Source organism: Pleurodeles waltl, chromosome 8 (assembly GCF_031143425.1).
Source record: "Pleurodeles waltl isolate 20211129_DDA chromosome 8, aPleWal1.hap1.20221129, whole genome shotgun sequence".
NCBI classification, from domain to species: Eukaryota; Metazoa; Chordata; class Amphibia; order Caudata; family Salamandridae; genus Pleurodeles; species Pleurodeles waltl.
The window spans coordinates 1,248,638,018-1,248,663,255 of NC_090447.1; the positions used below are offsets into that span (position 1 = coordinate 1,248,638,018).

At 44.7% G+C, this 25,238-nt stretch overlaps 1 protein-coding gene across 2 annotated transcripts in view; it reads right to left on the minus strand.

Moving 5' to 3' along the window:
- The window catches only part of PDS5B (PDS5 cohesin associated factor B), an 813,886-nt gene that overhangs the window by 577,809 nt on the left and 210,839 nt on the right, over window positions 1-25,238 (minus strand). For both annotated transcript variants that reach the window (XM_069205557.1, XM_069205556.1), the window contains exons 11-12: window positions 14,246-14,391; window positions 1,246-1,397 (exon numbers count right to left, since the gene is read on the minus strand). In XM_069205557.1, coding sequence (XP_069061658.1) covers window positions 1,246-1,397; window positions 14,246-14,391 — 298 coding nt within the window. The remainder of the gene's footprint in view (window positions 1-1,245; window positions 1,398-14,245; window positions 14,392-25,238) is intronic.

A 25,238-nucleotide genomic window follows, 5' to 3' on the forward strand; every position in this document is an offset into this window, starting at 1 on the left:
ATTTAGAGGACTGTTCATCAAATGTCTTTGAACTCTGCTTTAATCAGCTTGAAAGTCCTTGTTCCTCTGTATAAGAATATTTTTTCGGCTATGAAGTTGACATCTTTTTCGGTCCCGAAGACACAGCCTGTGGTTTTGGCTCCGAAGCTGGACGTCGAACATTCGACTCCGAAGAGTGTGGACGCCGGCTCGGCTCAGATATGGAACTTTTAATGGATTTGCTCTACTCTGGCATCGAAACGGGTGTGGCCTTTTTCAGCACCGAACCCCGAAGGTCGTCGGCAATGATTTTCTTTTCGGGTGGAGCCATGGCTCTCTGGCAATGGTGCACCCAACGCCTTAACTGGTCTTTTGGTAGTGGGAGTACGGGCAGTTGTACTCGCATGCTGGGCCGCAGTTATCGGTTGGCTATCTTCATCCGAGTCTGCTTCAGAGTTGGTGTCCTGAATAGAAACTGCCGTCTGGGCCTGTTCTTCTACGGTGTTGATGTACTCTGTATTTTTTGATGCCATCTCAAGTCTTCTGGCTCTCCGGTCACGCATTGTCAAATCGACCAGAACAACCGACCGGCTTCTTCTCGACACGTGGGTGAGAGACAGATTACATACCACGTGTTGATCGGTATACGGAAATTTCGCGTAGTATCCAGGACAGAATCGGAATGGAGTCCGATCCATCAGGTTGCAGCGTGGTAGGCCTGAACAGGCCCGAGTTGGGCGCGCACACACAAAAGGGGCGTTCTATGGTTTTCAACGGTACTATTGACTCGATTATAGATGGAAACGCGATCAAAACAACACCAACAATGAAATAGAGTTATAAAGTTTCCGAATCGAAAATGTCAGAGCGAGAGGAAGCACGTTTGAACCCAACAGCGGAAAGAAAACAATCTAACAAAGGAGTCGATGCCCATGCACATTATTACTGAGAGGAGGAGTAACTCGATTCTGTTACTCGAAAAAAAACCTCTTAGAAGAAAAACAACTTGTAACACTCCGAGCCGAACACTAGATGGCAGAAGCTATGTGTAGCATGTGTATCTGCAGCTACACACGCCATCGAACATATAGATTATATATATATATATATACATATATATATATATATACACACACACACACACAAACACATACACTATTAAGATGAAATATGCTTGTAACAGTATATAAGTTTTACACATTATGACAAATTCCTTTACAGTAGATTTAACAAATATTCATCTAAAGATCCATTCTTTTCACTTACCGGTCATCAATACTGTTCTGGTAATATATATGAAGCAGTTTGTCCTTAATCCAGTTAATCTGCTTTGCCGCTTCTTTTCCTGCTTCTGCTTGCAAGGAATATTTCTTGTAGATTTGAGCAAGTCCCATCATGGCTTCTTTTCTCACCCTCCACTGTAACAAAAAAAGTGGTTGTCAAACTATGTGCCTTTGCCTAACATTCGTAGTGCAATGAAGATTAAACAGTGTAGCCAGACACAATTTCAAATAACAACGTAGCCAAAGCAAAATAAGATTACTATACAATGAAAGTCATTTGAACATGATCTTAGGATGTTAAATCTGACTTTAACATTGGCTTTCAACGCAGAGGACTATCTTAAACAAAAAAGGAAGATTTTCATTTTGAAAATAATAGTGCTCAAATAGCAATTTGTTGCAGCAGGTTCAGTCACTAAAATGACGAAAAAGCAGAGAAAATATTTTTATTTTGCATGCCAAATGTTTAGGCAACTTGAAGGGCGCTCACATTATTCAGGGCACATACACAATATAAAAGGATTGTTTAAATGTCCCAACACAGATAAAGATATCTTGGCCTCAAAAATGAAAGCTAAAGGACTGCCGCATTCATAGACATTAGCTTTGATTCACATGGCTAGCAGACAATACCTCTTAACAGTAGTTAATAAATATTTGCCTTTTCATTTTTTTCGCACTTCTTAGCAACATCTGCATTACTGTTCCCAGATGCACTCGGGACATTGTGGTATAAACTCCTGACATGGGTAAATGTAATTTTTATAAAGAGCCCAGTGCTGCGCCAGTTCTCAAATGCCTGCACCACTCAAGGGCAAATAGACAATCTTTGGAACAGATCATGCTACTGTAGCTAGAAATGCAGCAACCAGATACCATCGAGATATCACTAAAACGTTAAGGGCCTCCTTTTTCAGACACAGACTAAGACGTAGAGGAGCGGAACAGTCCAGGCTTACTCCCAGAGGTTGGTGTGGGAACAGAACTTCTTATTCCAGGCTGCACAGATGTCACACACAATAGACTGCCAGGTTGGCAGTATACTTAAAGACTTGCCTCTTATGTCCAAAACGATCTCTGCAATACGTCATAGAAGCATAGCGGGAATTTGTTCCTTTTGCTGCAAAACAAGGGTGGGTTAGTTTATCTTGGCTGATCTCCTAACTTCAATTTTGAAAAACACTATTGTACCTCCCATCAACCACTGCAACACTTTGTTTAAGGGTAGGGTTGAGATTTAGGTCTGTGAGCAACCCGTAGTGGTTATGGTTATCTCATGGCGCCCTTCTGGAAAGCAGTGCATGAGAAAATGCTGTCAGTACCCTAGTTAAGATACATGAACAATGTGTCATGTAAGTTAGCATCCTGGCAGCTGGAAACTATCTACTGTTGACAAATTAAAGCATGGCACCACTAGTTAACACAAACTATTTGAAATGGAGGAAGTGTAATGTACTGCTTAAAATAGCAGCAAAAACACACAGAAGGTGATAGGAGGAATTCTAACTTAAGTATAACCAGTTAGTGTGTGCTGGGATCCTGCTAACCAGGCACGAGCACCCATTTTCTTTGCCTAAACTATACCATTGTTTCCACAACTGGCACACACTCTGTGACAGCAATATAGAGTGTGCCCCCCAAGGGATCCCTCACAAAGCACATGCAATCTGCCTTTGCAGATTGTGTGTGCTGGTGGGGAGAAAAAGGCAAAGTCGACATAGCACCCCCTTCCAGGGTGCCATGCCCAGAAACCACTGCCTCCGTCATAGGCAAGTCACCCCTCTAGCAGGCCTTAGAGCCCTAAGGCAGGGTGCACTATACAGCAGGTGAGGACATAGCAGCATGAGCAATATGCCCCTACAGTGTATAAGCCCATTCCTAGCCATTGTAAGTGCAGTGTGGCCATATCAGGTACATAGGCTGGGTGTTAGTCATTACAAACTCCACAGCTCCATGATATCTTCATTGAAGACTGAGAAGTTTGGCATCAAACTTCTCAGCACAATAATCCCGCACTGATGCCAGAGTTCGATTTATTGCAAAAAAGCACCCAGATGGTAGCTTACAGATGCCACCTGTATTTTACCCAACCTTTTAGTGCAAGTCTGACCCTGCCACTAACAGGCAAGTTTTTGACCCCCATGGGATGAGAGCATTTGTGCTCTCTGGGGTCAGAAACAAAGCCTGCTCTGGGTGGAGGTGCTTCACACCTCACCAATGCAGGAACTGCAACACTTGGCAGTAAGTCTCAAAGGCTCAGGTCTCCTGCTACAGTGCCCAAGGGCACTCCAGCTAGTGGAGAAGCCCACCCCCCGGGCCAAGCCCCACTTTTGGCGGCAGGCCCGGCAGGAAAATTAGGTAAAACAGGGAAGAGTGACCACTGCAGCTAGGACCACCCTTAAGGTGTCCAGAGCTGAAGTGACCCCCAACTTCAAGCTTCCCAGGAAATCATTTGACAAGTAAATTTCATGGTGCCCAAGTAGGTGCTGGGAAAAGGTTTGCAATCAAAATATACCTACATACCAGGATGTGGACGTTGATCCAGCAAAGGATGGCCATTATTTGCATACCTATTGTGGCACTGGATAACGTAGTGGTGGTGCCTTGTGTTACATCACGCTCATGCTTGGTCCCCTTTCCGGTTTTGACACAGTTTGTGTGAGTGGCAAAGCAGTAAATGAGAAATCACACAGGCCTTTTCCAGATGGCAAGCATCTCTGTTTCAACTGTAATATCGAAAACAATATTCTGAGACATGGTAAGGCACATTCCGCTCCATCGGTTTTACCTTGTCTGTGCCATTACAGGCTGGGACAAACCATGTGAAAATTAATTTGACACAGCCATTCATTGGACGTTCTGTTGGGACAGCTAGGCCAGGGAGCGGTGCAAGTTTCAGCTCCTTCGGCAAATAGAGCTGTGCCAATGGTGCAGTCCGCATATAGGTTTTTATGGTAAATTGGCAATAATTTCACCTAACCACTAGGTGACTCCATAAGGCACCTTTGTTACACCACAGGGCTTAGTTAGACCATATACCATCTAAAGGAAAACTTGTGAATCCCCAAACGCAACAAATATAAAGCATATAGCATTAGTCTACTTCTGGTGTGAAGTCATAGAACACACAACGAGAACAAGCTCAGACGGTCATGTCCCTCTGAGGCAATGACTCAGCTCTGACCTCTCAAAGTCAAAGAAGAGGTCCAGAAATAGTCTGGTCGTGTGACAGGAGTATTTGTGTGTATTGAAGATATTGTGAACCGCTGCTCTGAAAAAGATTGTTAAGGTGATGCAGAGAGCAGATGTGTCCAATCATAAATATATGAAATGGTGCTATGAAATGGCAGAACCAATATTACCAAGCTATATAACAAAATATTAGTTATTCCCGACAGTCCCAACACGCACCAGACAAAGAACCCTAGGGGAGAGGATGTGGCTTAAGAGCTTATGACCTTGAAGCTGAGGAAATACTCAGACCTCAATACTAATCTGACACCATATGAGTAAAATTAGTAGTATAGATTCCACATACAGTGATTATTCAGTAGGAGGACTCGCGTACAAAAAGTAATTATATAATAATAATAATACCATTGTCTGTTTCTTTTGCAATGTAAGAAAGTAACACATTTATGTATGCTCTTTTATATTAAGATGCATTGTAATAAATGAGATTTACATTTTTTTTTCCATTTTGGTATTTTCTATTTTACAAAGTGCACATGCTGATCTATATCGGTTTGTGTAATAGCTCGGGGGCGCTTCCTGGTTGTGGTTCAATTGAGACCATTTTACAGTTCAAGGAGTTGCACTCATAGGCCTTGTTAGCACCTACATTTAAAGAAATGTGGATCTATTACTTTTCCTTTAGTTAGCTTTGATTCAAAGCAGCTTGGGATCTTCTGACTTGCAAACTGCTTTTCTGACTTAACTATGCCAGCATGGATCCTGTGTTGTTGATAACTGTTTAAACCTACTGCAGAAGGTAAACAAGAATGATGCCAGATGACTAAAATTATGGTGAAATGAGTATATAGTGCTTTCAGTTTAGAATGATGTCCTGAAGTAATGTTTCAGGGATTTTATCTTTATGAAATTTTATTGTTGAAGAGTTGATGTTCAAGAGGGACAAGCTGCTTACCATCAGTAATGCCTTATCTGGTAGATGCCTTTAAGTCTATGTAAATCTACTAACTTGCATGTTTTAAAGGATTTTCACCAGCTCTTCTTTAATCTTTTCCCATTAAGAGAAAGGTTGGAAAATCATTCCTGACAAGAGCAGAAGTAAAAGCTCTACCAGGGTTAGGAAGAAAGAGTTGGATCGAAAGTGAACTTGAAAACGCTCAATATATTTTCACATGAGCAAATCTATACAGGCATATCTGCTCATGCTAAAATACAGTACACAAACATTTTCTAGAAGTACAATTTCCTGCTCTATTTCTGTAAATTCTTGTGAATTAATGAAAGCCAGCAACTGAAAGACATTTACCGTGGGTGCACTTTTGTGACTTTCTTTAAGAAATGGGCCCCTGATTAGGTCTGGCGATGACCAAGACATTCAGTTTTTATTCAAATTCTCTTTCTCTCTCTATGAATTGGTTGCCTTTACTGTGAGTGATAGCATTCTGCTCTTCCACAAGGAGCATATTGGCACACAAAGTATTTTTGTTCAGTGCCAGGAACTACTATGGCAATGTGTTCTTTTTGAGACAAAATACCTTTTTTTTGCTTTTTGTTAATGTTTGTGTGTGGCAGCTCCCACAACAATAAAGTGTTACAAAAGCCATGTCAAAACAAGATACGTACTTATAAAACCAAAAGACTGACAACCAATGTTGGATTGGTTGGCTTTGCCAGTGCTTCTTTATTTTCATGTTTCCCATAACCTTGTTGAAAAGGGTTACACTGATTTTTCAGTATGAATATTTTTTTGGCAATACTAGCATGCATCAACACATTTTACTAAATGATGCTTTAAAGAAATAGTACCTAAAACTTCAGAGTAATTTTGCAAAACTTTTTTTTCTGAACATTTTATTTTGAAAGCAAAGAATCATCAATCTTGCTTACGAGTTTCTGCAAACATTTGCGTCTAAGAGAGTATTCTGAGAGCATTATAGGTAGCCTCATGTTATTAAGCTTTTAAAAAGTGTGTACATTTTCTTTTTACTGGAACCTGCAGTAGTGCAGTGACACTATATGTTTATTTAGAGTGCCCTCCCTACTACAGGTTTTTCATTGGTAAACCACAAATACACATTTGAATAGCATTAACATTTGGACACAAATTTTACCTCAACTGCAGACCGTTCCCTGCCCTGTAAATTGGCAGCCAAAGGGTTTGTGCTGCAGAGGGTTGGGCCGACTTGTCCTAACAACAAAATAAACATGAAAACTTGTTGTCCTTGTCCCCTGGACATCAGGCTATAGGAATTCCACACCCCTGAAACCTGAGCAAGAGTGAGTGTTTTGAACGTCTTGAGGAAGAGATTGAGAGACCAAAGGTCTAGAATAGGGCAGAGGCCATTGTCCTTTTTGGACACCAGAAAGTAGTGGGAACAACAACCACAACCTACTTTTCGCACAGGGGCCCTCTCTGTGGCTCTCTTGAGCAAGAGAGCTGGAACCTCCTTGTGGAGAAGTGCCAAGTGATCCTCTGTTATCCGATCATAGGATGAAGGTATGGATGGAGGGATAGTCTCGAATGGGAGGCACTAGCCACATTGAACTATCTGCAAAAAACACTTGTCAGTTGTGATGGATTGCCAGAGGAGCAGGTGATGGGGAATCCTTCCTCAGACTGGTCTCTGGTGGAGAACAGTCAGACTAGGAAGGCTTGGAGGCAGCTAGTGGTGGGTGACTGACCAGAACGCTGGCTCCCTGATCCATGAGGGTGGTGGATTCCCTGTTCCTGCAGAGGCTGTGCAGCATGCGCAGTGGCTGGATGGGAATGGACGTGGCGAGACACCCCTTCCGTAGCCAAGAAATGGGCGAATAGCAGACTAAGGGGGGCAAGGGGCAGCAGTGAGGCCCAAGGACCTGGCCGTAGCAGAGGAATCCTGGAAATGCTCAAGCGCCTAGTAGGCTTTTTTTCCCCAAAGAGACTGGTGCCATTAAAAGGCATGTCCATAACGTTAGATTTGACATCCCCCAAAAAGCCAAACATCCTAACCCAGGCGTGGCGTCCCAGGGCTACTGTTGAATCAACCACTCTGCCCGGTGAGTCGGTTGTGTCCAGTCCACATCAGATCACAAACTTTGCTGCATCTCTCCTGTAAGAAAGAAGCATCTTTCTGACATAGTTACCCCCCCTGTTAGGTTGATGTCCGTATGTTTTCACTATAGTACACTGGGATCCTGCTAACCAGGACCCCAGTGCCTGTGCTCTCTCTCTCCTCTAAATTTGGGTGCTGGTAAACTTTTACACCCACAATTGGCATACTGGTGCACACACCTAAGTCCCTAGTATATGATACTTAGGTACCCAGGGCATTGGTGTACCAGGGGACTCACATGGGCTACAGCATGTATTATGTCACCCATGGGAGCCCATGCAAACTGTGCCTGCAGGCCTGCGATTGCAGCCTGCGTGAAATGGTGCATGCACCTTTTACTTTAGATATAAGGCTTGCCTTATGTCGCGGTCACTGCACATGGACACTGAAAGCCACCCTCTGGTAGGCCCTTCAGCCCAATGGCAGGGTGCATGTCCCTAGTGTGAAGGTATCCCTGCACGAGTAGGGTACCCCTACAAACCCCAGACTCCATTCCCTGGGCTTTGTAAGTGTAGGGAAGCGATCTTAAGGTATGTAGTGGACACTGTTTAACACGAGTTATCTAACTACCTAATGGCTTCTCCGAACCTAGGTATGTTTGGTATCAAACATGTTAGAATCATGCACCTACACCAATTCCAGTGCTAGTTGCATGATCCAATCTACTCTGGGGGTTGCTTAGGGGATTCCCCAGTTCTGCCTGTGCAGCCTTACAGGGTCTGGCTGCCAACCCCAGACACTGCTCTGCCCTTCGGGTGATGAACCTAATTCAAGCAGGGGAAGGCAGAACAAAGGATTTTCTGCACAGTAGAGGTGTGACTACACATCCCTTTGAAAAAGGTGTCTATGGGCTGGGGAGGAGTGGCCGGTGAGCCCAAAAAAGTAAACTTAAACAAGATGGCCACAGCACACAGAATATATAGTCCAATAGTGTGACAGGGATAAATATCCCTGATAGTATATTGTTGAAGTGAAAAGTAGACTGGAGTCCCAGGTCTTGTTTTGCAGATGTTGTCTTTATTTGTGGATGCTAGAGATCATTGTGTCATCAACAAGATACAGCCAACACGTGTTTCGTCACACAAGTGACTTCATCAAGGCTGGGCCGTCCGGCCAGAATGGTAGGTGACAAAGGTAGGTAACGAGGGAGCCCCGTGAACAGTTAGCTGGGCTCCAGAAGGTCAATTGGAACTTCTAAAAGTGGACCTGTAGGTAGTGTGCCTGGGTAAGGTAATGAACACGTAAGAAAGGGCAGTAGTGGTAGGCCCTGATAAGCCTGTGGTAAAAAACCTGACAATTGGAGGAGTGTGGCACCAAGTAATCAGAACGTTGTAAAGTATAAATAACCCAACTTCATAACAAGGGTTCTGCAATACCAAAATCCCTATGAACCACGAATAAGAAGCTAGCCATAAAATGCCCAAGGGACCAAAACAGTCCTTCATATAGAGAAAATAAACAAATAATACATTTTATTGGTTAATACACAAATATGTATACTCTATATAATCAGACAATAGAAAAAATAGAGAAAAGACATGGTCAAATACCCCCTATGTAATGGCAATGACAAATAAAAACATACATTCATGCGAACTCAATCACACTATAAAAACCACCAAGACACACCTATCACCAAGACATGTCGGAGAAGAAAGGGAACAACGGTCTCCTTATCCTGTAGTTTGACCTAAAGAAACAGATCACAGCAATAATGTTCTTCAAATATCTATATACATAACCAGAGGAATCAATGTCATGCCATGTTGTACAGGCCAACTCTTTAGATCTAGGGGCAATTATAAATGCTAGGACAGTCTTTCCTTGTATGCTGATGTATTGTTTCCTAAATCAATCGCCCTTATGGAAGTGGTGGAACACAAATCCGATCTAAAGTCTTGGTCCAGGTGAGAAAGTGCTGATGTACGTTTCGGTGAAGAGTGACCTCAAGGAGCACTCACCTTCATCAGGGCACACAACTTATTCAAATGTCGGTAATAATCCTGGGGGAGGCGGGAGGGGGGTGGGGGGGTGTAACTGTAATAGTTCTCAATTCAAAAGCCTATAACAAACAAAATGTTATAATTGGAATAGGCAGAACTGATGTGTATTGGCTAGACAAATAAGACAGACACAAAGAAGAGACAACAACAACAAAGAAAAAAAGAATGAAGAAAATGAAAATGAAAAATGAGGGAATAAGTAAGTAAAACAAATAAAAGAAAGAGCAAGGAGATTCTAATAGAAATTCCACAAATTAAAGTCTTATTACTTGCTATTGCCATGATGTATGTACACCTTGAAAATATTACACTCAAGACACCAGTCTCTAAGGTGCACATACCAGCAATACCTTATATGCCCATAGTAAGCATGCAAGTGCAAAACATGGCAATCAAGAGACCAGCCTCGCAGTTGCATATGTATGCAATCCAGTTCAAAAAGGGTCAAGAGTGCAAAAAAAGAGAAAAGTATAATGTGCCATGCTAGCTCCTTCAACACAGATGAGTATTTCTAAGTGGACATACGCGCCGACAGGTGAATATCCCAGACCAAAAAACAAAATTCTTACTCAGTTGACTCTTACTACTCCACAGTGAGTTTAACGAATATTGATTAAAGTGTCTCATGATCAGAGGACTTGAGCTATATGAAATAGAGAAAGTATAAAACCAAAAGGGTTATGACTATTCTCTAACCTATTCTCAAAAGAATTCACAATATAGTCCAGATGGAACGCTAGCTCACCCAATCCACAGAACATTCCATCTAGGTTCCAGGGGTCCCACATACGATTCGAAAAAGAATAAGCATGTGGTAAATAGATATTTCAACCAAGGTAGGGGAATGTGATGACCTCGCCTAAGGATACAAAAAGAATGGGGACTCTCACGAGATATAGTTGTATCGTCAGAAAAAAAAGAAAAGAAAGAACCAGCAGCCAGCAGTGACACACTTACGTTCACATACCTATAAAGGTGTGTCAAATATAATCGGCCCGTCCATAGAAATCCACTGTGTTCGTCCGAATCGCGATGAAATCTCAAAAAGACGAGCCGGGGAGTAAAGAACTTATAATGGCGTTGCCGGGCTGCTAGAGCAGCTGACACGCATCCGGTATGCGACCAGCCTTGTGGAAACCGAGGACGGACTACACCATCCTATCAGGGAAATGTATGAAGAATGTATGGCCGCCATCTTAAAGAGGGTAAAGAACAAGGGTATATTATAACCACACAGTATCTATTTGCTATAGATATTCATTAAAACGGTGGACTGTAGAGGGAAAAAATGAATATGACATTAAGAACAGGAAGTCGCCATCTAGAAGGAATGAACAATGGGGTATACTAAAACCCCATCAGGAAATGAAAAAAGACCAAGAAACAAGCTTCCAATGAGTTTTTTCCAACCACGGGAAAAAAAAGCAGCTCTCAAGAAAAAGCATTCTCCCACGGGATCCTCTCATTGAGTCCTTGATTGACAGTGTTCAACAAATATATCCAAAAAACCTCTCTTTTCCTTCTATATTTGTCAAAGTCACCGTGGGGCATTTTTATCTTTTCTAAGATAGTCCACTTTAAATCATCATATTGATGACCCTTCTCCCAAAAATGGTCTACCAGCGGGGCTTGAGAGCGTTGGTTCTTGATGGCTGATTTATGCTCACTAAACCGTTGCCTGAACTGTCTGCCTGTTTCGCCCACATATCCAAGCCGGCAGGGGCACAAGATTAAATATATAATACTGGCACTTTGGCAGTTAGTCATGCTCTTTAGTTTTATCGTTTTTTTGTTATATTGTAGAGAGTCTGATACTATCGCGTGGGCACAAGCATGGCATACACCACAGCGATGGTTTCCTAGAATAGGGTTAGCTCCTGAAATGCTTTTTTGCAAAAATTCATTCTCTTTGTTGGGCCTCGGTTGAACCAGCTTATCCCAAAGGTTGGAATTTCTTCTGTAAGCAAACATAGGTCTCAAAAGAGGGGCATGTTTCTTGTAAGTATTCAGGATGTTCCAGTGTGTGTTAATGACACTTTGTATCTTATTGCTGATGTTAGAATGTCTAATGACACACACCATTCTGTTTAGTTTGTCTTTCTGATGAGGAACAAAAAGGGCATCTCAATTGTAATATTTGGCCCTTTTGTATGCATCACGAATGACCCTATAGGGATACCCCCGCTGGAGAAAGTTATCCTTCATAGTCGCAGCATTGCTGTCATATTCACTTATAGTGCTACAGTTCCTACGGATCCTGGGGAACTGACTAAACTGAATATTCTGTCGTTGAGTGGCCGGTGAGCACCAGACTGCTCTGAAGGGCACATTTGGTGCCCTCCATGTATAATCTGGTTTGCAGCACTTCAGGAACACCCGGTTCACTCTCTGGCATAAAAACCACACAAATGACAGGAGCGTGACCACCCCTCCAGTCCATTTTCTCCCCTAGAGAGGTGCACAGAGCTCTGCCAGGAGGCTGGTTGATTCTACCATCTTGGAAACAAGGTAGGCTGAGGCCCCTGGGAGCATCTGACTGGTTGAGCAAGGTAGATGATGACCCTGACCCCCTCTGATAGGTGGATCACCGCAGAGAGTGACTAACCTACTTTTAGGGTTACTTAGGGACTCCCATCAAGGGTGGGCCCTCAGATTAATCAAGCAAGACTTTACATCAGGAACTCTGCTAGACTCTTCTGCTCCTTGCCTCGGAACCACTGCTGGTCTGCTTTCGAACTGAAACAATACTGTATCCAGTTGGGAGGGCTCCCACTGCAACATTGTTTCTCCAGCTACAGCAAGATTTCTGCAACATCCGTGGCTGTGCATCCTCCACGGTAACAAGGACTCAGTTTGGATCCAAGAAGCAAAAGGAATCTCCCTAGGAGTCAAGGAATCACTCCCCTGCATCTGCAGGCACCTCAAGACTACAACTGGCTGGGGGATCCTGCTATCCCATGGACATCAAAAGGCTCTACATCACAGGTGGTGGCTCCATGGTCCTTTTCGAATCTGCCTTGCCTTCTTATGCACTTGGGAGACTGTGGGCCCCTGCTGCAACCACTGGAACAGAACCCCTGTGCACCGCAACTGTTGCTCTTGCCAAGGCTGGTTTGTTCTTCCTCCAAAGAGATCTTTAGGCTTTAAGAAGCCCCAGTCTCCAGCACTCCACATCTCCAAGATCAGCTTCCACTCTGCAGCCCCTGCTGAGGGGGACTCCTTTTTCTGTTGTGATGTTGAGGCCTCCCTGTGACAACTCCTGCGTCCTGTGCCAGTGGGTCACTGGTGGGGGCTCTATCAACTCCGCCTGCCCCGACTCTCTTCCAAGGGTCGAGTCACTAGGACAGTGCTGGCTCTCAAACACCTACAACTTACCTTGCAACTACAATTTGCATTTGCAAAGGCTTGTTGGTGGATCTGCTGGCCACTGACCCTCCTGCACTCCGGCGATCAACATGGGACAGCTTGTGGGTGACTCCAAGGTGTCTCCTGCATTCCCCTGGACTTGCAAGAACTTCACCTCCAAGAGGGAAGAAATCACCTATCTGCACATCTACGAGTGGTCTGATAACTGTCCCTTTCTTTCTCGAGTTCCTCTCATCCAGAATCCACCTTTGGATTCCACTGACCTGTTCTACAGGTAGCGACAGCAGCTGGACAATCGAGGATTCAATTTCCTCTAACATGGCTTTCCAACGTCACTTCACCCCTATGCATTTGGGCTCCTGCTGTCGATACTCCGGTCTATTGGGTATCCACGGGTGGGAGCACTCTCCATCCTTCTCTGTGCCAACTGGTTTCCTCAGGGTGAACTGGGAAGGATCCTGAATCCATAAAAATCCAACCGCAACGGTCCTGTGTTAACCTAAAGGACACCAGAGTCGATAACAACTCTGCATCCGGGTGCCTGTGGTATTACAGTTAATTACCTCTGATATTTTCTTACTCCCCAGCCGCTGAGATTCTAACACACTTACCTTAGTTGGTCACCTCCATTCTTATACCACTTTCTTAGTATATGGTTTGCCCAGCCCCACGCGCCTCCCAATAGGGCCCCATGTATTCTTATGCTATTTCTGATGGTTTCTAAGTGTATATTGTGTGTGTAAATATCTCCAAGTGGAGATATACCAACGTTAGTATACCCTTTAGTGTTGTAATAAAGAAACCGTTATTTCTGCAACACCGGGTGTGATTCTTTCCTGTGTACAGTTACTGAGTATTGTAGTACTGTAAGTGCTTTACACTCCTCCTAGATAAGCTTTAGCTGCTCACCACAGCTACCCTTCGAGAGCTCTTGATATCTGGACACCTAAACACTATCACTAAGAGTTGCCTGGACAGCAGTACATATATTACATTTATTAGTGACAAAGCTACTCTACTGCCGTTTCTTTTTTCCATTTAGGGCCCTTCATATAGCCATCAGCCATAAAGTCTCCAGTGCCATCCTTAGAACTCTTTGCACGGCTGACTTATCAATCAACAAACCCATTGCTCAAAAAAATACTTTGCACACTATACTCAAAGATATTAAAGCAGATTGTGATGAATGTATCCCAGGGCCTCCAAGCCAGATAATACAATCATCACACAATCTTTTTTTTTATATTGTTCATCAGTTGTATGCCAAGATAACAAGTGACAAATGAAAAAGTATTAATACATGCATGTTCTGGATCTGTATTGCACATACCCGTTTGTCTAGTGTTCTCTCTCTCACAAAATTAAGGAGATGATCATTGACAAGCAAGATATCTTTTTTAGCAGCAGTAACTATGGATACTATAACATCATGCCGAATAGCTTCCTCTGGGTCATGTGATCGTACTTTGAGATACTCTGTAAGAAAATAATACAATTAATTAATTAACTGGCAAGTTATACAATTTAAGTTTCAATAAAAAGCTAATGCAGCCAGTGGATAGTCATCACTACTCCTCTTTAACCCAACAGGAATTCAAACATTTTCATGCTTTATCAACCTGCAGTACAGGGGAATGTAAAAACAGCCAGCTATTAAATTAAAAAGGGTGAACACTTAAAGTAACTAAACTCAGTAACTAACCTGCGCGCACCTTAACAGTCCCTAATAATCTGATACTTTCAGCCTGATTTAAACACTCCCAGGCTACACAAGTTATCTTTCCAGATATAAGCCTCCAGCAGTCCTGATCTAATTATAAAAGGCTTTTAACGAACCAAGGACAGGTCTAAGGGCTAGCAGGATTACCATCTATTATATGATGGGGGCGTATGGTATAAATATCATTATGTTGCATGGAAAATATTACACCAGATGCATTTGTAGGAAAGTATCCTCTTTTTGGCAGGGTTACCCCCATGTTTTGCCTGTTGTCAGTATGTTTTGACTGTGTGCACTGGGATCCTGTAACCAGGACCCCAGTGACTGTGCTCTCTCCCTTTAAACTTGGACAACAAACACCCCATTTGGCATACTGGTGCTCCCTTATAAGTCCCTAGTATATGGTACCCAAGGCATTGGGGCACCAGGCATGTATTATGCCACCCACAGGGAGCCCATGCAAACTGTATCTGCAGGCCTGCTATTTCAGCCTGCGTGCAAGGGTGCATGCACACTTTTCACTACAGGTCACTGCACCAGGTCACTGTAAGTCACCCCTATGGTAAGCCCTCCTATCCCAGAGGGCAGGGTGCAGATACCTGTGCATGAAGGTACCCCTGCATGAGCAGAGGTGCCCCAACGAACCCCAGCTCCATTTTCGTGGACTTCGTGAATGCAGGGATGCCATTTTACACGTGTACTGGACATAGGTCACTACCTATGTCAAGCTACATAATTGTACTCTGAACCTGGGCATGCTCGGTATCAAACATGTCAGAATCATACCCCAATACTGTTGCCAGTATTGGTTGTATGATTCCATGCCCTTTGGGGGATCCTTAGAGGACCCCAGCATTGCTCCCACCAGCTTTCTGGGGTTTTCCAGGCAGCCCAAACTGTTGAACAGCTCAAGCCCAGAAAGGCAGAACAAAGGATGTCTCAAGGAACACCCTCTCCCTTTAAAAATAGGTGTTACATGGCTTTGGAGGGGTAGCCTCCCCAAGCCACATATGCTTTAAAGGGCACATATGGTGCCCCCCGTGCCTAAACCAGTCTGCACAGGTTCAGGGACCTCCAGTCCTTGCTCTGGCACACATCTGGACAATGCAAAGGGGAGTTGGCCACTCCCCTGTTCATCACCACTCCAAGGGTTGTGGCCAGAGCTCCTCCAGCTGGCCCCATGATTCTGCCATCTTGAATCCAAGGTGGGCAGAGGCGTCTGGGAGCATCTGAGAGGCCAGGTCAGGCAGGTGACGTCAGAGCCCCCCCGATAGGTGGTCACCTGGCTAGGTGACCAATTGCCCTTCCAGGGATATTTAGGGTCTCCCTCTTGGGTGGGTCCTCAGATTCGACATGCAAGATTCCGGCAGGACTCCTCTGCAACGCTTACTTCGACTTCTGGCCACTCGAACGGCAACTGGAGTCCACAGGATTCTACAATCTGCGGCTACAGCGACAACTCTGCTCTGCAACATGGTTTCCAGCAACTGCAACATTTTCCTGGCTATGCATCCTCTGAAGGTGACAAGTCTTCAGCCTGCACAAGAAGCAAGAGGGACTCTCCCTAGGAATGAAGGAGTCACTTCCTTGCATCCGCAGGCACCAACCGCAACAACGATCGGCTGTGTGGATCTCCTCTCATCCTGGGCAGCGTGGATCCTGCATCACGGGTGGTAGTTTGGAGTGGTCCCATGGTCCTCTCTGCCAGCTGTCCAACTTTAGTGAAGGTAAGCCCTTGCCTTCCTATGCAGGACAGTACCCCAGTGCACTGCATCTCTTGCAGCTAACAAGGCTTGTTAGCCTCTCCTCCAAGGGATCTTCGGGCTCCGTGTAGCCAGAGCCCCCGGCATTCTTCCCTGCGACGTAAACACCTCTGCGTGCTTCTCCTGCACCGTGGGATCTCTACTCAGGTGTCCTGTGTGGGCCTCTCTGTGACTCCTGGGCTCCTTGCCTCTGGGTCTTGTGTGGGGGCTGCCTCTTCTTCTTTGGACTCTCTGCACTGCTGAGGGTTGCCTGGGACTCCCCCTGTGGGTTGAGTCCCCCTTGGACTTTGCCGGTCCCCTGCAGCTCCACTTTTCCTCCAACCACAACTTTTGCCTTTGCCAAGGCTTGTTGGTGGTTTTTCCACACCACAGACTAACTGCAATCTTTCATCCAGCATGAAACATCGACTGCATCACCCAGGAACTCTTCACCTGCTCCAGTGCTGCACTGCTGACCGTCTTTGTCTCACCCTCGACCAAGTCCTGCATCCACAGAGAGGTGGGTAGTGGCTCCCGCCACCACCGGACACTCCCTTTGGAACTGGACTTGGTCCCTTTCTTTTCCAGATCTTCCTCTTCCAGGATCCACCTTTGGTTTCTTGCAGTCTTGTCTGGGTCTTTCAATATCCTTCTCTGAAGTCCTTTGGGGAGGTTTGTGCAAAACCAGTAACTTACCTCTTTCCTCCTGGTCGCTGGGGTGCACTCTGGTACTCACCTTAGGGGTTTCCTAGTACCTCCAGCTTCCCTCTACAAATTCCACTTTCTTGGGTGGGGACCTGACCTACGCATTACACTTTTTTTAGTATATGGTTTGGTGTACCCCTAGGCCTTCAGTATTGCTTACTGCTTTTCACGGTTTTTTTATTGCTTTTTATGCCTGTTTCTGATTACTACTGTACATACAATAGTGGGTTTACTTACCTCCCATTGGAGAGTTGCCTATCTAGTGATTTAGTATGTGTGACACTAAAATAAAGCACCTTTAGTTTTGTAACGCTGTGTGGTTCTTTCATGTGTGTAAGTGCTGTGAGGCTATAGTGGTATTGCAAGAGCTTTGCATGTCTCCTGCATAAGCCTGGGCTGCTTATGCACAGCTACCTCTAGAGAGCCTGGCTTCTAGACACTGCCTGCACTTCACTAATAAGGGGATACCTGAACCTGGTATAAGGTGATAATACCATAGGTACTCAGCACACACCAGGCCAGCTTCCTACAGCATTCTCCCTCGACCCACTCACATCGTTTGACATTCTTGTAATTTATACTACAATTGTACCCCGAAATTGCCTCTTGCTTCTGAAATGGCAGAAAGAGGGACCAATGCAGACCAGTGAGAAGAAAGACGAATCTAATAGGAGGCATTAAGTAATATGAACAGGGGTTTTCACATACAAATGAAAATACAGTATTATAAAAAGTGTAGCAGAAGGCAAGCAGAAAGTTCTATACCTTACATGCTAGCTTTGAAAGAAGACACACCCCACAACCGAAGCAGGGGCTGTCGGCAGTTAAATTGGGGCTCAAGTAAGAAGATACAAGTATGTTTAACTTTTGGAACCAAGGAAATAATACCACAGAGTTTGATGATCACATATAACATTACATATTTGCTGCCTTAACAAAGCTGGAGACAATGTTTTTGTCACAAGAGTGGCAATATCTAATTTAGTAACAAGCAGCAGCAGTCAGGCTGGACCTTCTGGATCACCAGCAGGTTTACATAGTGAGCAATAATGGGTGTGTAGGGAGATGGGTTCTGCTTGCAGCACCCCCCCCTCCCCCATTTTTTGCCTGGGGTTTAGATGAAACTTCGACTGAAGTGCACTAGGTTCCTGCTAACCAGGTCCCCAGTGCCACTATTCCTTCCCTAAGAGGAGACACCTAGTCACTTGATACCAAAGCGACCAGGTCTTTTGAGCCCCCTATAAGTCCCTAGTAAATGATATCCCTGGAACCTAGAGCATGGGTACTGAAGAGGGTGCCTCAGCGCTGCAGCTCAACTTGTGCCACTCTGAGGGAGCCAGCACCAACCTTATGCAGACTGCCACTGCAGGCTGTGTGACAAGGTGCTCCCAAAATTGAAAACACGACATGGCACACAGCCTGTATGCCATGTCCCCTAACACTATATGAAAATTATGTAAGCACTCCTCTAGCATGCGTTACAGCCCTAAGGCAGGGTGCATTATATTACATGTGAGGGCATATCTGCACAAGCAGATATGCCCCTGCTATGTCTTTGTCGATTCTCAGACATAGCAAGTGACCAGGGAAGCCATTTTAAATACAAGTGCTGGGCACTAGTCACTAAGTGTGCCCCAGCCACATGATGGCTTCACTGAAGATAGGGATGTTTGATATCAACCATCTCATATTGGTGAAGCCACACTGATGTCAGTGTTGGATTTACCAATACATGCACCCAGAGGGCACCTTAGAGGTGCACCCCCAAAACCTACCAACTACTAGTGTGTTAAATGATTGCAGCCACCTTAGAACATTTCTGACTCCCCAAGGTGAGAGTTAGTGCCCTCGGGTCTAGAGACAAAATCCTGCACTGGGTAGGGGTGTTGACACCTTCTCCAGGCAGGATGGACATTCCACGACAGGAAGCTTCAAAAGGTCTGGTCGCCTCTGTAATGCGACCAAGGTCTTTCCAAATGGCAGATGTGACAAACCCCCCAGTCCTGACCCCACTTTTGGTCACAGAACAGATGGAATAATTAGACAGATTAGGAGGTGTGCCATTTCATACCAGTCCCATCCCTAAGGTAGGCAAGCTTTTTAAATTCCTCCATCTTGGTTTGGAAGAAATTAGGCCACTAGGGTTAGGGTTATGCCCACTTCCCCAACGGAAAAGGTCATATAAAGGGTGTAGTCACCCTAAATGTGGGCAACCTATTTGCTACGACTTGGCACTCCCTGTACCACCCCTAAATTGAGTATTTAGGTGGCACTCCTGAACCGGGATCCTGATGACCTAAGAAGAAAAGGACAAAGAAGAGACACACCCGCAGAAGCAGAAGCTGACCTGGTACCAACCCCGCCAGCGTTTCGGCACTCATCGATAGTCTCTGCACCAGAAGACACCTTGTCCTGAAGCTGAACCTCCAGAAACCTGAAAGGACTGCCTGCCTTTGAAAAGGACTCAAGTCTCCAGTGAGCAGCGAACCTGCTCCCCAACCAACTCTACCGAAAGGACTCTGCAGCCTCAGGAACTGCAAAGACCCAACACCTGAAAACACCACTGCACCCTCCATCATCAACCCTAATGGGATTGGACCACCAGTGCCAGCAAAATACCTCCAGCTGCCCAGAGTCCGAGTCCATTGTAGTTTCACCCCTCCAGGACTCCCTGGAGTCCCCTCCCCCACAGATTCTGTGGTGAGAAAAACCTGACAGCAACCACTGCACTTGTTGCCGCTGGCCCGAGTTGAAGTGGACCCTTGGGGTCAACAATGTCCCCCCGCTCTCCTGAGCTCGAGTCCACTGTGGTTTCACCCCTCCTTCACTCCACAATGATGCCTGAAGCCTCTGACCGCAAGAACCCCCTCCCCCCCCAAACAAATCTGTCCTCCCTGGGCCTTGGAGAAGAGGACCAAAGGTGCACCTACATCCCAGATCACCCCACATTTGTGACCTACCTGTTTGTTGTCCCTGCCTGACCCCCCCAGCCAGAGCCTGCAGCAATCCACGGAGACCAATACCCACTGAAATACAGTGGGCACCTGACGCCGTACTGCACTGGCCGCCCCAGTGCTGCCTGGAGTGACCTGTTGGTTCGGTCCTGAACCTTGCCCAGTGCTCACCTTAAGTATATATGACTGGCCCTGTGAGTGGTCATAAAGTACTTGTTTGCTGAAATTCCATCAACAGGTTAACACTGAAGGATTCTGAAAATGTATCAAGTGTTGATTTTTGCAAGTGAAAAGAGTTTATGCTGAAACAAAGTTCTTTGGTTTAAAGTATTTATGAAAAAAACAAAAAAGAAGTGTTATTTTCTAAATCGGTCTCGGGTTTATTCTTTGATTGCAAGTCATTTATCGCCTCTGTGATACCTCCAAACGAATGTTCAATAAAATAAAGCAATTGAGGTGCACACAAAAATACAATAATAATGGGCAGATGGTAGCATTATAAAAACTAGTGCCTAGTACATAAATACTACAATAGTATTTGAGTTATGTCTACTCTAGAAGGCGCAAGCATCTTCTATTTCTTTACGCTCAACTTAATATTAACTGCTCTATTTCACTTACATTCAAATAAAGCTCTATTCTGTACAAAAGCAATAGCTCTCGTGGAATAGGCAATTTATTATTTGCTTTTTACTGTGTAACGCCACGTCTAAGACTCTAAACCAACCCTATATTAAAGCCTTGACTGCTCAAATGTCCTAGGCTAGAAGAGCGAAGTGGTTTAAGGGAGCAACATGGTCATTTCTAATGAAGGACAACTGTACTTTCTGCTTTGCGACAATTGTGGAAAACAAGAGCATCTATAATGGACATCACACAGCAACTAATGACTAACTTCACAGGTGCAGATTTGGGTGAATCTGCACTACAGTTGGAAATGTAACCGACCAGGAGGCTAGGTGTAAGGTATAAGGCACCTAATTAGACAATAGACAAACTATGCTGAAATTTGTGTAGGTTTGCTTTTGAGACCTGCTCTTAATGGATTCATTGTGGCCCTTCTTTTCTCGTTAGAATTGATTCTTGCCCATTTCAATCATTAATTAGCATCCATACCGCTTTAAGTTCCAGCCTCTCATTTTAACTTGGCCAGTTTTCTGCTATACCACTTGTCCTTTGCTTAAACAACCACCTCCCTTTTCCTTGTTCTGAGGATGACAATGAGTAAGAAAAACAAGTTACTTACCTGTAACTACAGTTATCCAATATTGGTATCTTTCATAAATTCACATACTTGAATCATCCCCGTCGAAGTGGGAGTCCCACGGTACTTAAAATAGCAATATTTAACAAATATTTTTTTTTTGCCATAGGCTATAACGGAAATACCAGTCACTCATATAGCTTATCCAGGTCCTTTTGTGAAAAGGACCCAAACTTGCCTGCTGGCCAATCAGGCACCAGCACCGTCATCCAGAGAAGCTCCTTCCCTCAGATTTTCCAGCACAAGAGTGAAAAGATTATAACCTGAGAGGAAATGCGAGCGTCTAAGGGGAGGAGGGTGGGTCGCATGTGAATTTATGAAAGATACCAATACTGGATAACTGTAGTCACAGGTAACTTGTTTTCTTATCCAGTATTGGATCTTTCATAAATTCACATGCTTGAATCTGAATAGCCAGCAGTACTGTTGATAAACATACTCGCAGAGGATGGAGGGTGGGAGCATGGAAATTCTTTACAATCTATATGAAATAGTTAGCTCATTAATCTTGTATTATGAACTTCAAACAAAAACAGATAATTCTAAGTACAAATACACATATACTGAAATCCAAGTATATATATATATATATATATATATATATACATACACACACACACACACATATACACACCTATACATAACCACATAAATACTTATGTAGAAGCATGTCAAAGTATATTGTATAGCAATCATGGGCTATTTGCACATCAAACAGTTTCTATATAACCAAGGAAAGGTCTCACCTTAGTGAAAGAGATGATGTAGAACAGCTTGTCCAACTAGAGAGTCAGTTCTCTGCGAGGACTCCAAACAATAGTACTGCGTAAAGGAGTGCGTAGTCTTCCATGTCGCAGCTTGACATATCTTATCCAGGGCAATACCATGAAACAAAGCAGCCAATGTGGAGACTGCTCTCGTGGAGTGGGCTGTCGGGCGCCTAATCAACGGTTTTCCTGCTTTGGTGTGACAGAACTGAATTGTAGAGGAAATCCACCAGACTATAGTGGCCTTGGTGACCCCTGCTCCTTGTCGTCCAAGAGAATAAGATACAAAGAGTTGATCTGATTTCCTGACCTGTTTGGTACTTTGAAGGTAAAATTTGAGGTACTGTTTGATGTCCAAAGAATGTAGAGCTTTTTTTGCGATTGTAGTTGGATTTGGAAAAAAGGTTCGTAGTATCACGGGCTCATTGAGATGGAATGAAGATGGCACCTTTGGAATGTATCTGGAGTTGGTCCTGAGCATAACAAAGTCATCAGAAAAAATCAGAAAAGGTTCTTTAGTCGTAAAAGCCTGTATATCACGGACTCTCCTGGTGGAAGTGAGAGCAAGCAGCGTTGCCACTTTCTATGTGATGTACTTGAGTTACGCCCTGTGAATAGGTTCGAAAGGGGCTTTCATGAGCTGAGACAGGACTATATTGAGGTGCCACTCTGGCGGAGGTAACCGCACCGGAGGGAAAGTGCAGAAGAGTCCTTTCATGAACTGCTTAATGATTCTGGATGAACCGATTGAGGGCATCTCAGGTGATTGCCTATAGGAGGCTATAGCTGCTAGGTGAATCTCGACTGATGCATGGCAAAGACCAGCCTTAGAGAGTGTGAGAAGGTACGAAAAAATTTGTTCAGGCTTAATTTGTAACGGGTGGAAATTGTTCTGAGAGCACCAAACACAAAATCTCTTCCACTTGAGTTTGTACGTCTTTTTTGTGCTCTCTGCTCGTGCCCTAGATAATATCAGTCTGTATTCCTGATCGATGTTCATACCGTGAAACTCTCTGAACTCAGGAGCCAAGCATGCAATTGAAGAGAAGTTGGATCGGGATGAAGGATTAGACCCTGATTCTTTGTGAGAAGGTTGTGGTTGCAAGGAAGATGGACTGGATTGGCCACGGACCGGAGTAGGAGCTCTGTGTACCAGTACTATCTGGGCCATCTGGGGGCTATGAGAATGATCTTGCAGCATTCGGACTTCATTTTCCTGAGGAGCCTGGGTATCAACGGGATGAGGGGAAAAGCGTAGGCAAAGATCCCGGACCATCGCATCAAAAGAGCATTTCCCCACGACCCCGGGAGTGGGTATCGACTGGCATAGAACTGGCATTTGGCGTTCAGGTTGGTGGCAAACAAATCTAGGATCGGCTGACCCCCATCGTTGGAAGATGCCGTCGAGTATGTTCTGGTTGAGTTCCCACTCGTGGCAGTTGTCGTCCGTCCTGCTGAGAGAGTCCGCTAGGGCGTTGTTGACCCCTGGCAGGTGCTCCACCCTGAGGCGAACATTGTGCAGCGTGAGCCAGTCCCAAAGAGACTGAGCTTCCCTTGAGAAGGAGAGGGATCTTGTTCCTCCCTGCTTGTTGATGTAAAACATACTTGTTGTGTTGTCCGTCCTGACCAACACTGAGGACCCGGTGATGCGTCAAAGAAAAGCCTTGAGCGTGAGATGGATCGCCTTCAATTCCAGCAGGTTTATGTGCATTCCTTTCTGGAGATTGGACCATCTTCCCTGAATGCGCATGTCTTGTAAATGGCCTCCCCAGCCTTCCAAGGAAGCGTCTGTGGTGATGATAAAGTCTGTCATTGGTGTTAGAAAAGTAAGACCTTGGGAGAGATGGTTGGTCTGAGACCACCACTTCAACGCCAGCCGAATTTTTGGTGCGACAGTTATTAAGTCGTCGAAGGACCCTTGCGACTGGGTCCATTGGAGTTTTAGTTCTTCTTGTAACGGTCTCATTCTCAGCCTTGCAAGTCGAACTAGGACGATGGCTGAGGAAATAATGCCCAGAAGCGACTTGAACAGTCGTACTGAAACAAACTCTTTTGTGGAAATTCTGACAGCTAAGTTGGTTAGCTTCTGCTGCCGTGCCGGATTGAGGTATGCTTTGTTCTGGATGGTGTCTATTTCTTGCCCACAGGAAGACTCTTCTTAATGAGGGAAGTGTGACAGACTTCTGTAGATTTACTGTTAGCCCCAGACTGCAGAATAATTTCAGGCAAGCGTTTGTAGCCTCGGAGGCTAGTAGCGGAGACGGAGCTTTTATGAGCCAGTCGTCCAGGTATGGAAACACCTGGAAGCCCTTGCTGCGGAGGAAACCTGCTACTGGGGCAAGGCATTTTGTGAAGATTCTTGGAGCTGACCTCAGCCCGAATGGTAGAACATTGAACTGATAATGGGCACCGGATACAGCAAAGCGGAGATATTTCCGATTTTTCTGATGTATTGGTATGTGGAAGTAAGCATCCTGGAGATCCAATGTTGTCATAAAATCTCCAGGATTGAGAAGGTGTAGGATATCCGACAGCGTGATCATCTGAAAGGACTGCTTGCAAAGGAACTTGTTGAGTTTCCTGAGATCTAGTATCGGTCGCCATTCCCCTGACTTTTTCCTTATCAAGAAGAAACAGGAGAATATCCGAGACCTCGTTGCTGAACTGGAACTCTTTCTATAGCTCCCTTGGCAAGCATAAAGAATATCTCCTGTTGAAGCAGACGAAGATGGAGCGGTCTGCCTGTTCTTGGTGGATGATGCAGTGTTTTTTGTATGAATTCCAGGGTATGACCTCTTGTCACTATATCCAGCACCCATTTGTCTGATGTTATTTTCTTCCACTTCTGGATGTAGTTGGAGATGTTTGCTCCTATTCGTTGATGGTGTGAACATTGTGGAAGCATAGCCGGTGCGTGGAGAAGATCATTGCTTTCTGGGTTGATCTCTGTTTTGTGAAACCTGTCTTCTCTTTCCTCCTTGTCTGGCGTAAGAAGCCGTAGATGGTTGCCTATACTGTTGATGATAGGACTGCCTATATTGGGGTTGCTGGTACTGTCTGTGAAAGGAACCTCGAAATGAGGTAAATCCTCTTCCTCTAGCACCCAGAAAGGGCTGTTTCCGGTACTGTAGGTTACCTAGGGAAAAGGCAGTATCTGTGTCGGTCTTCATG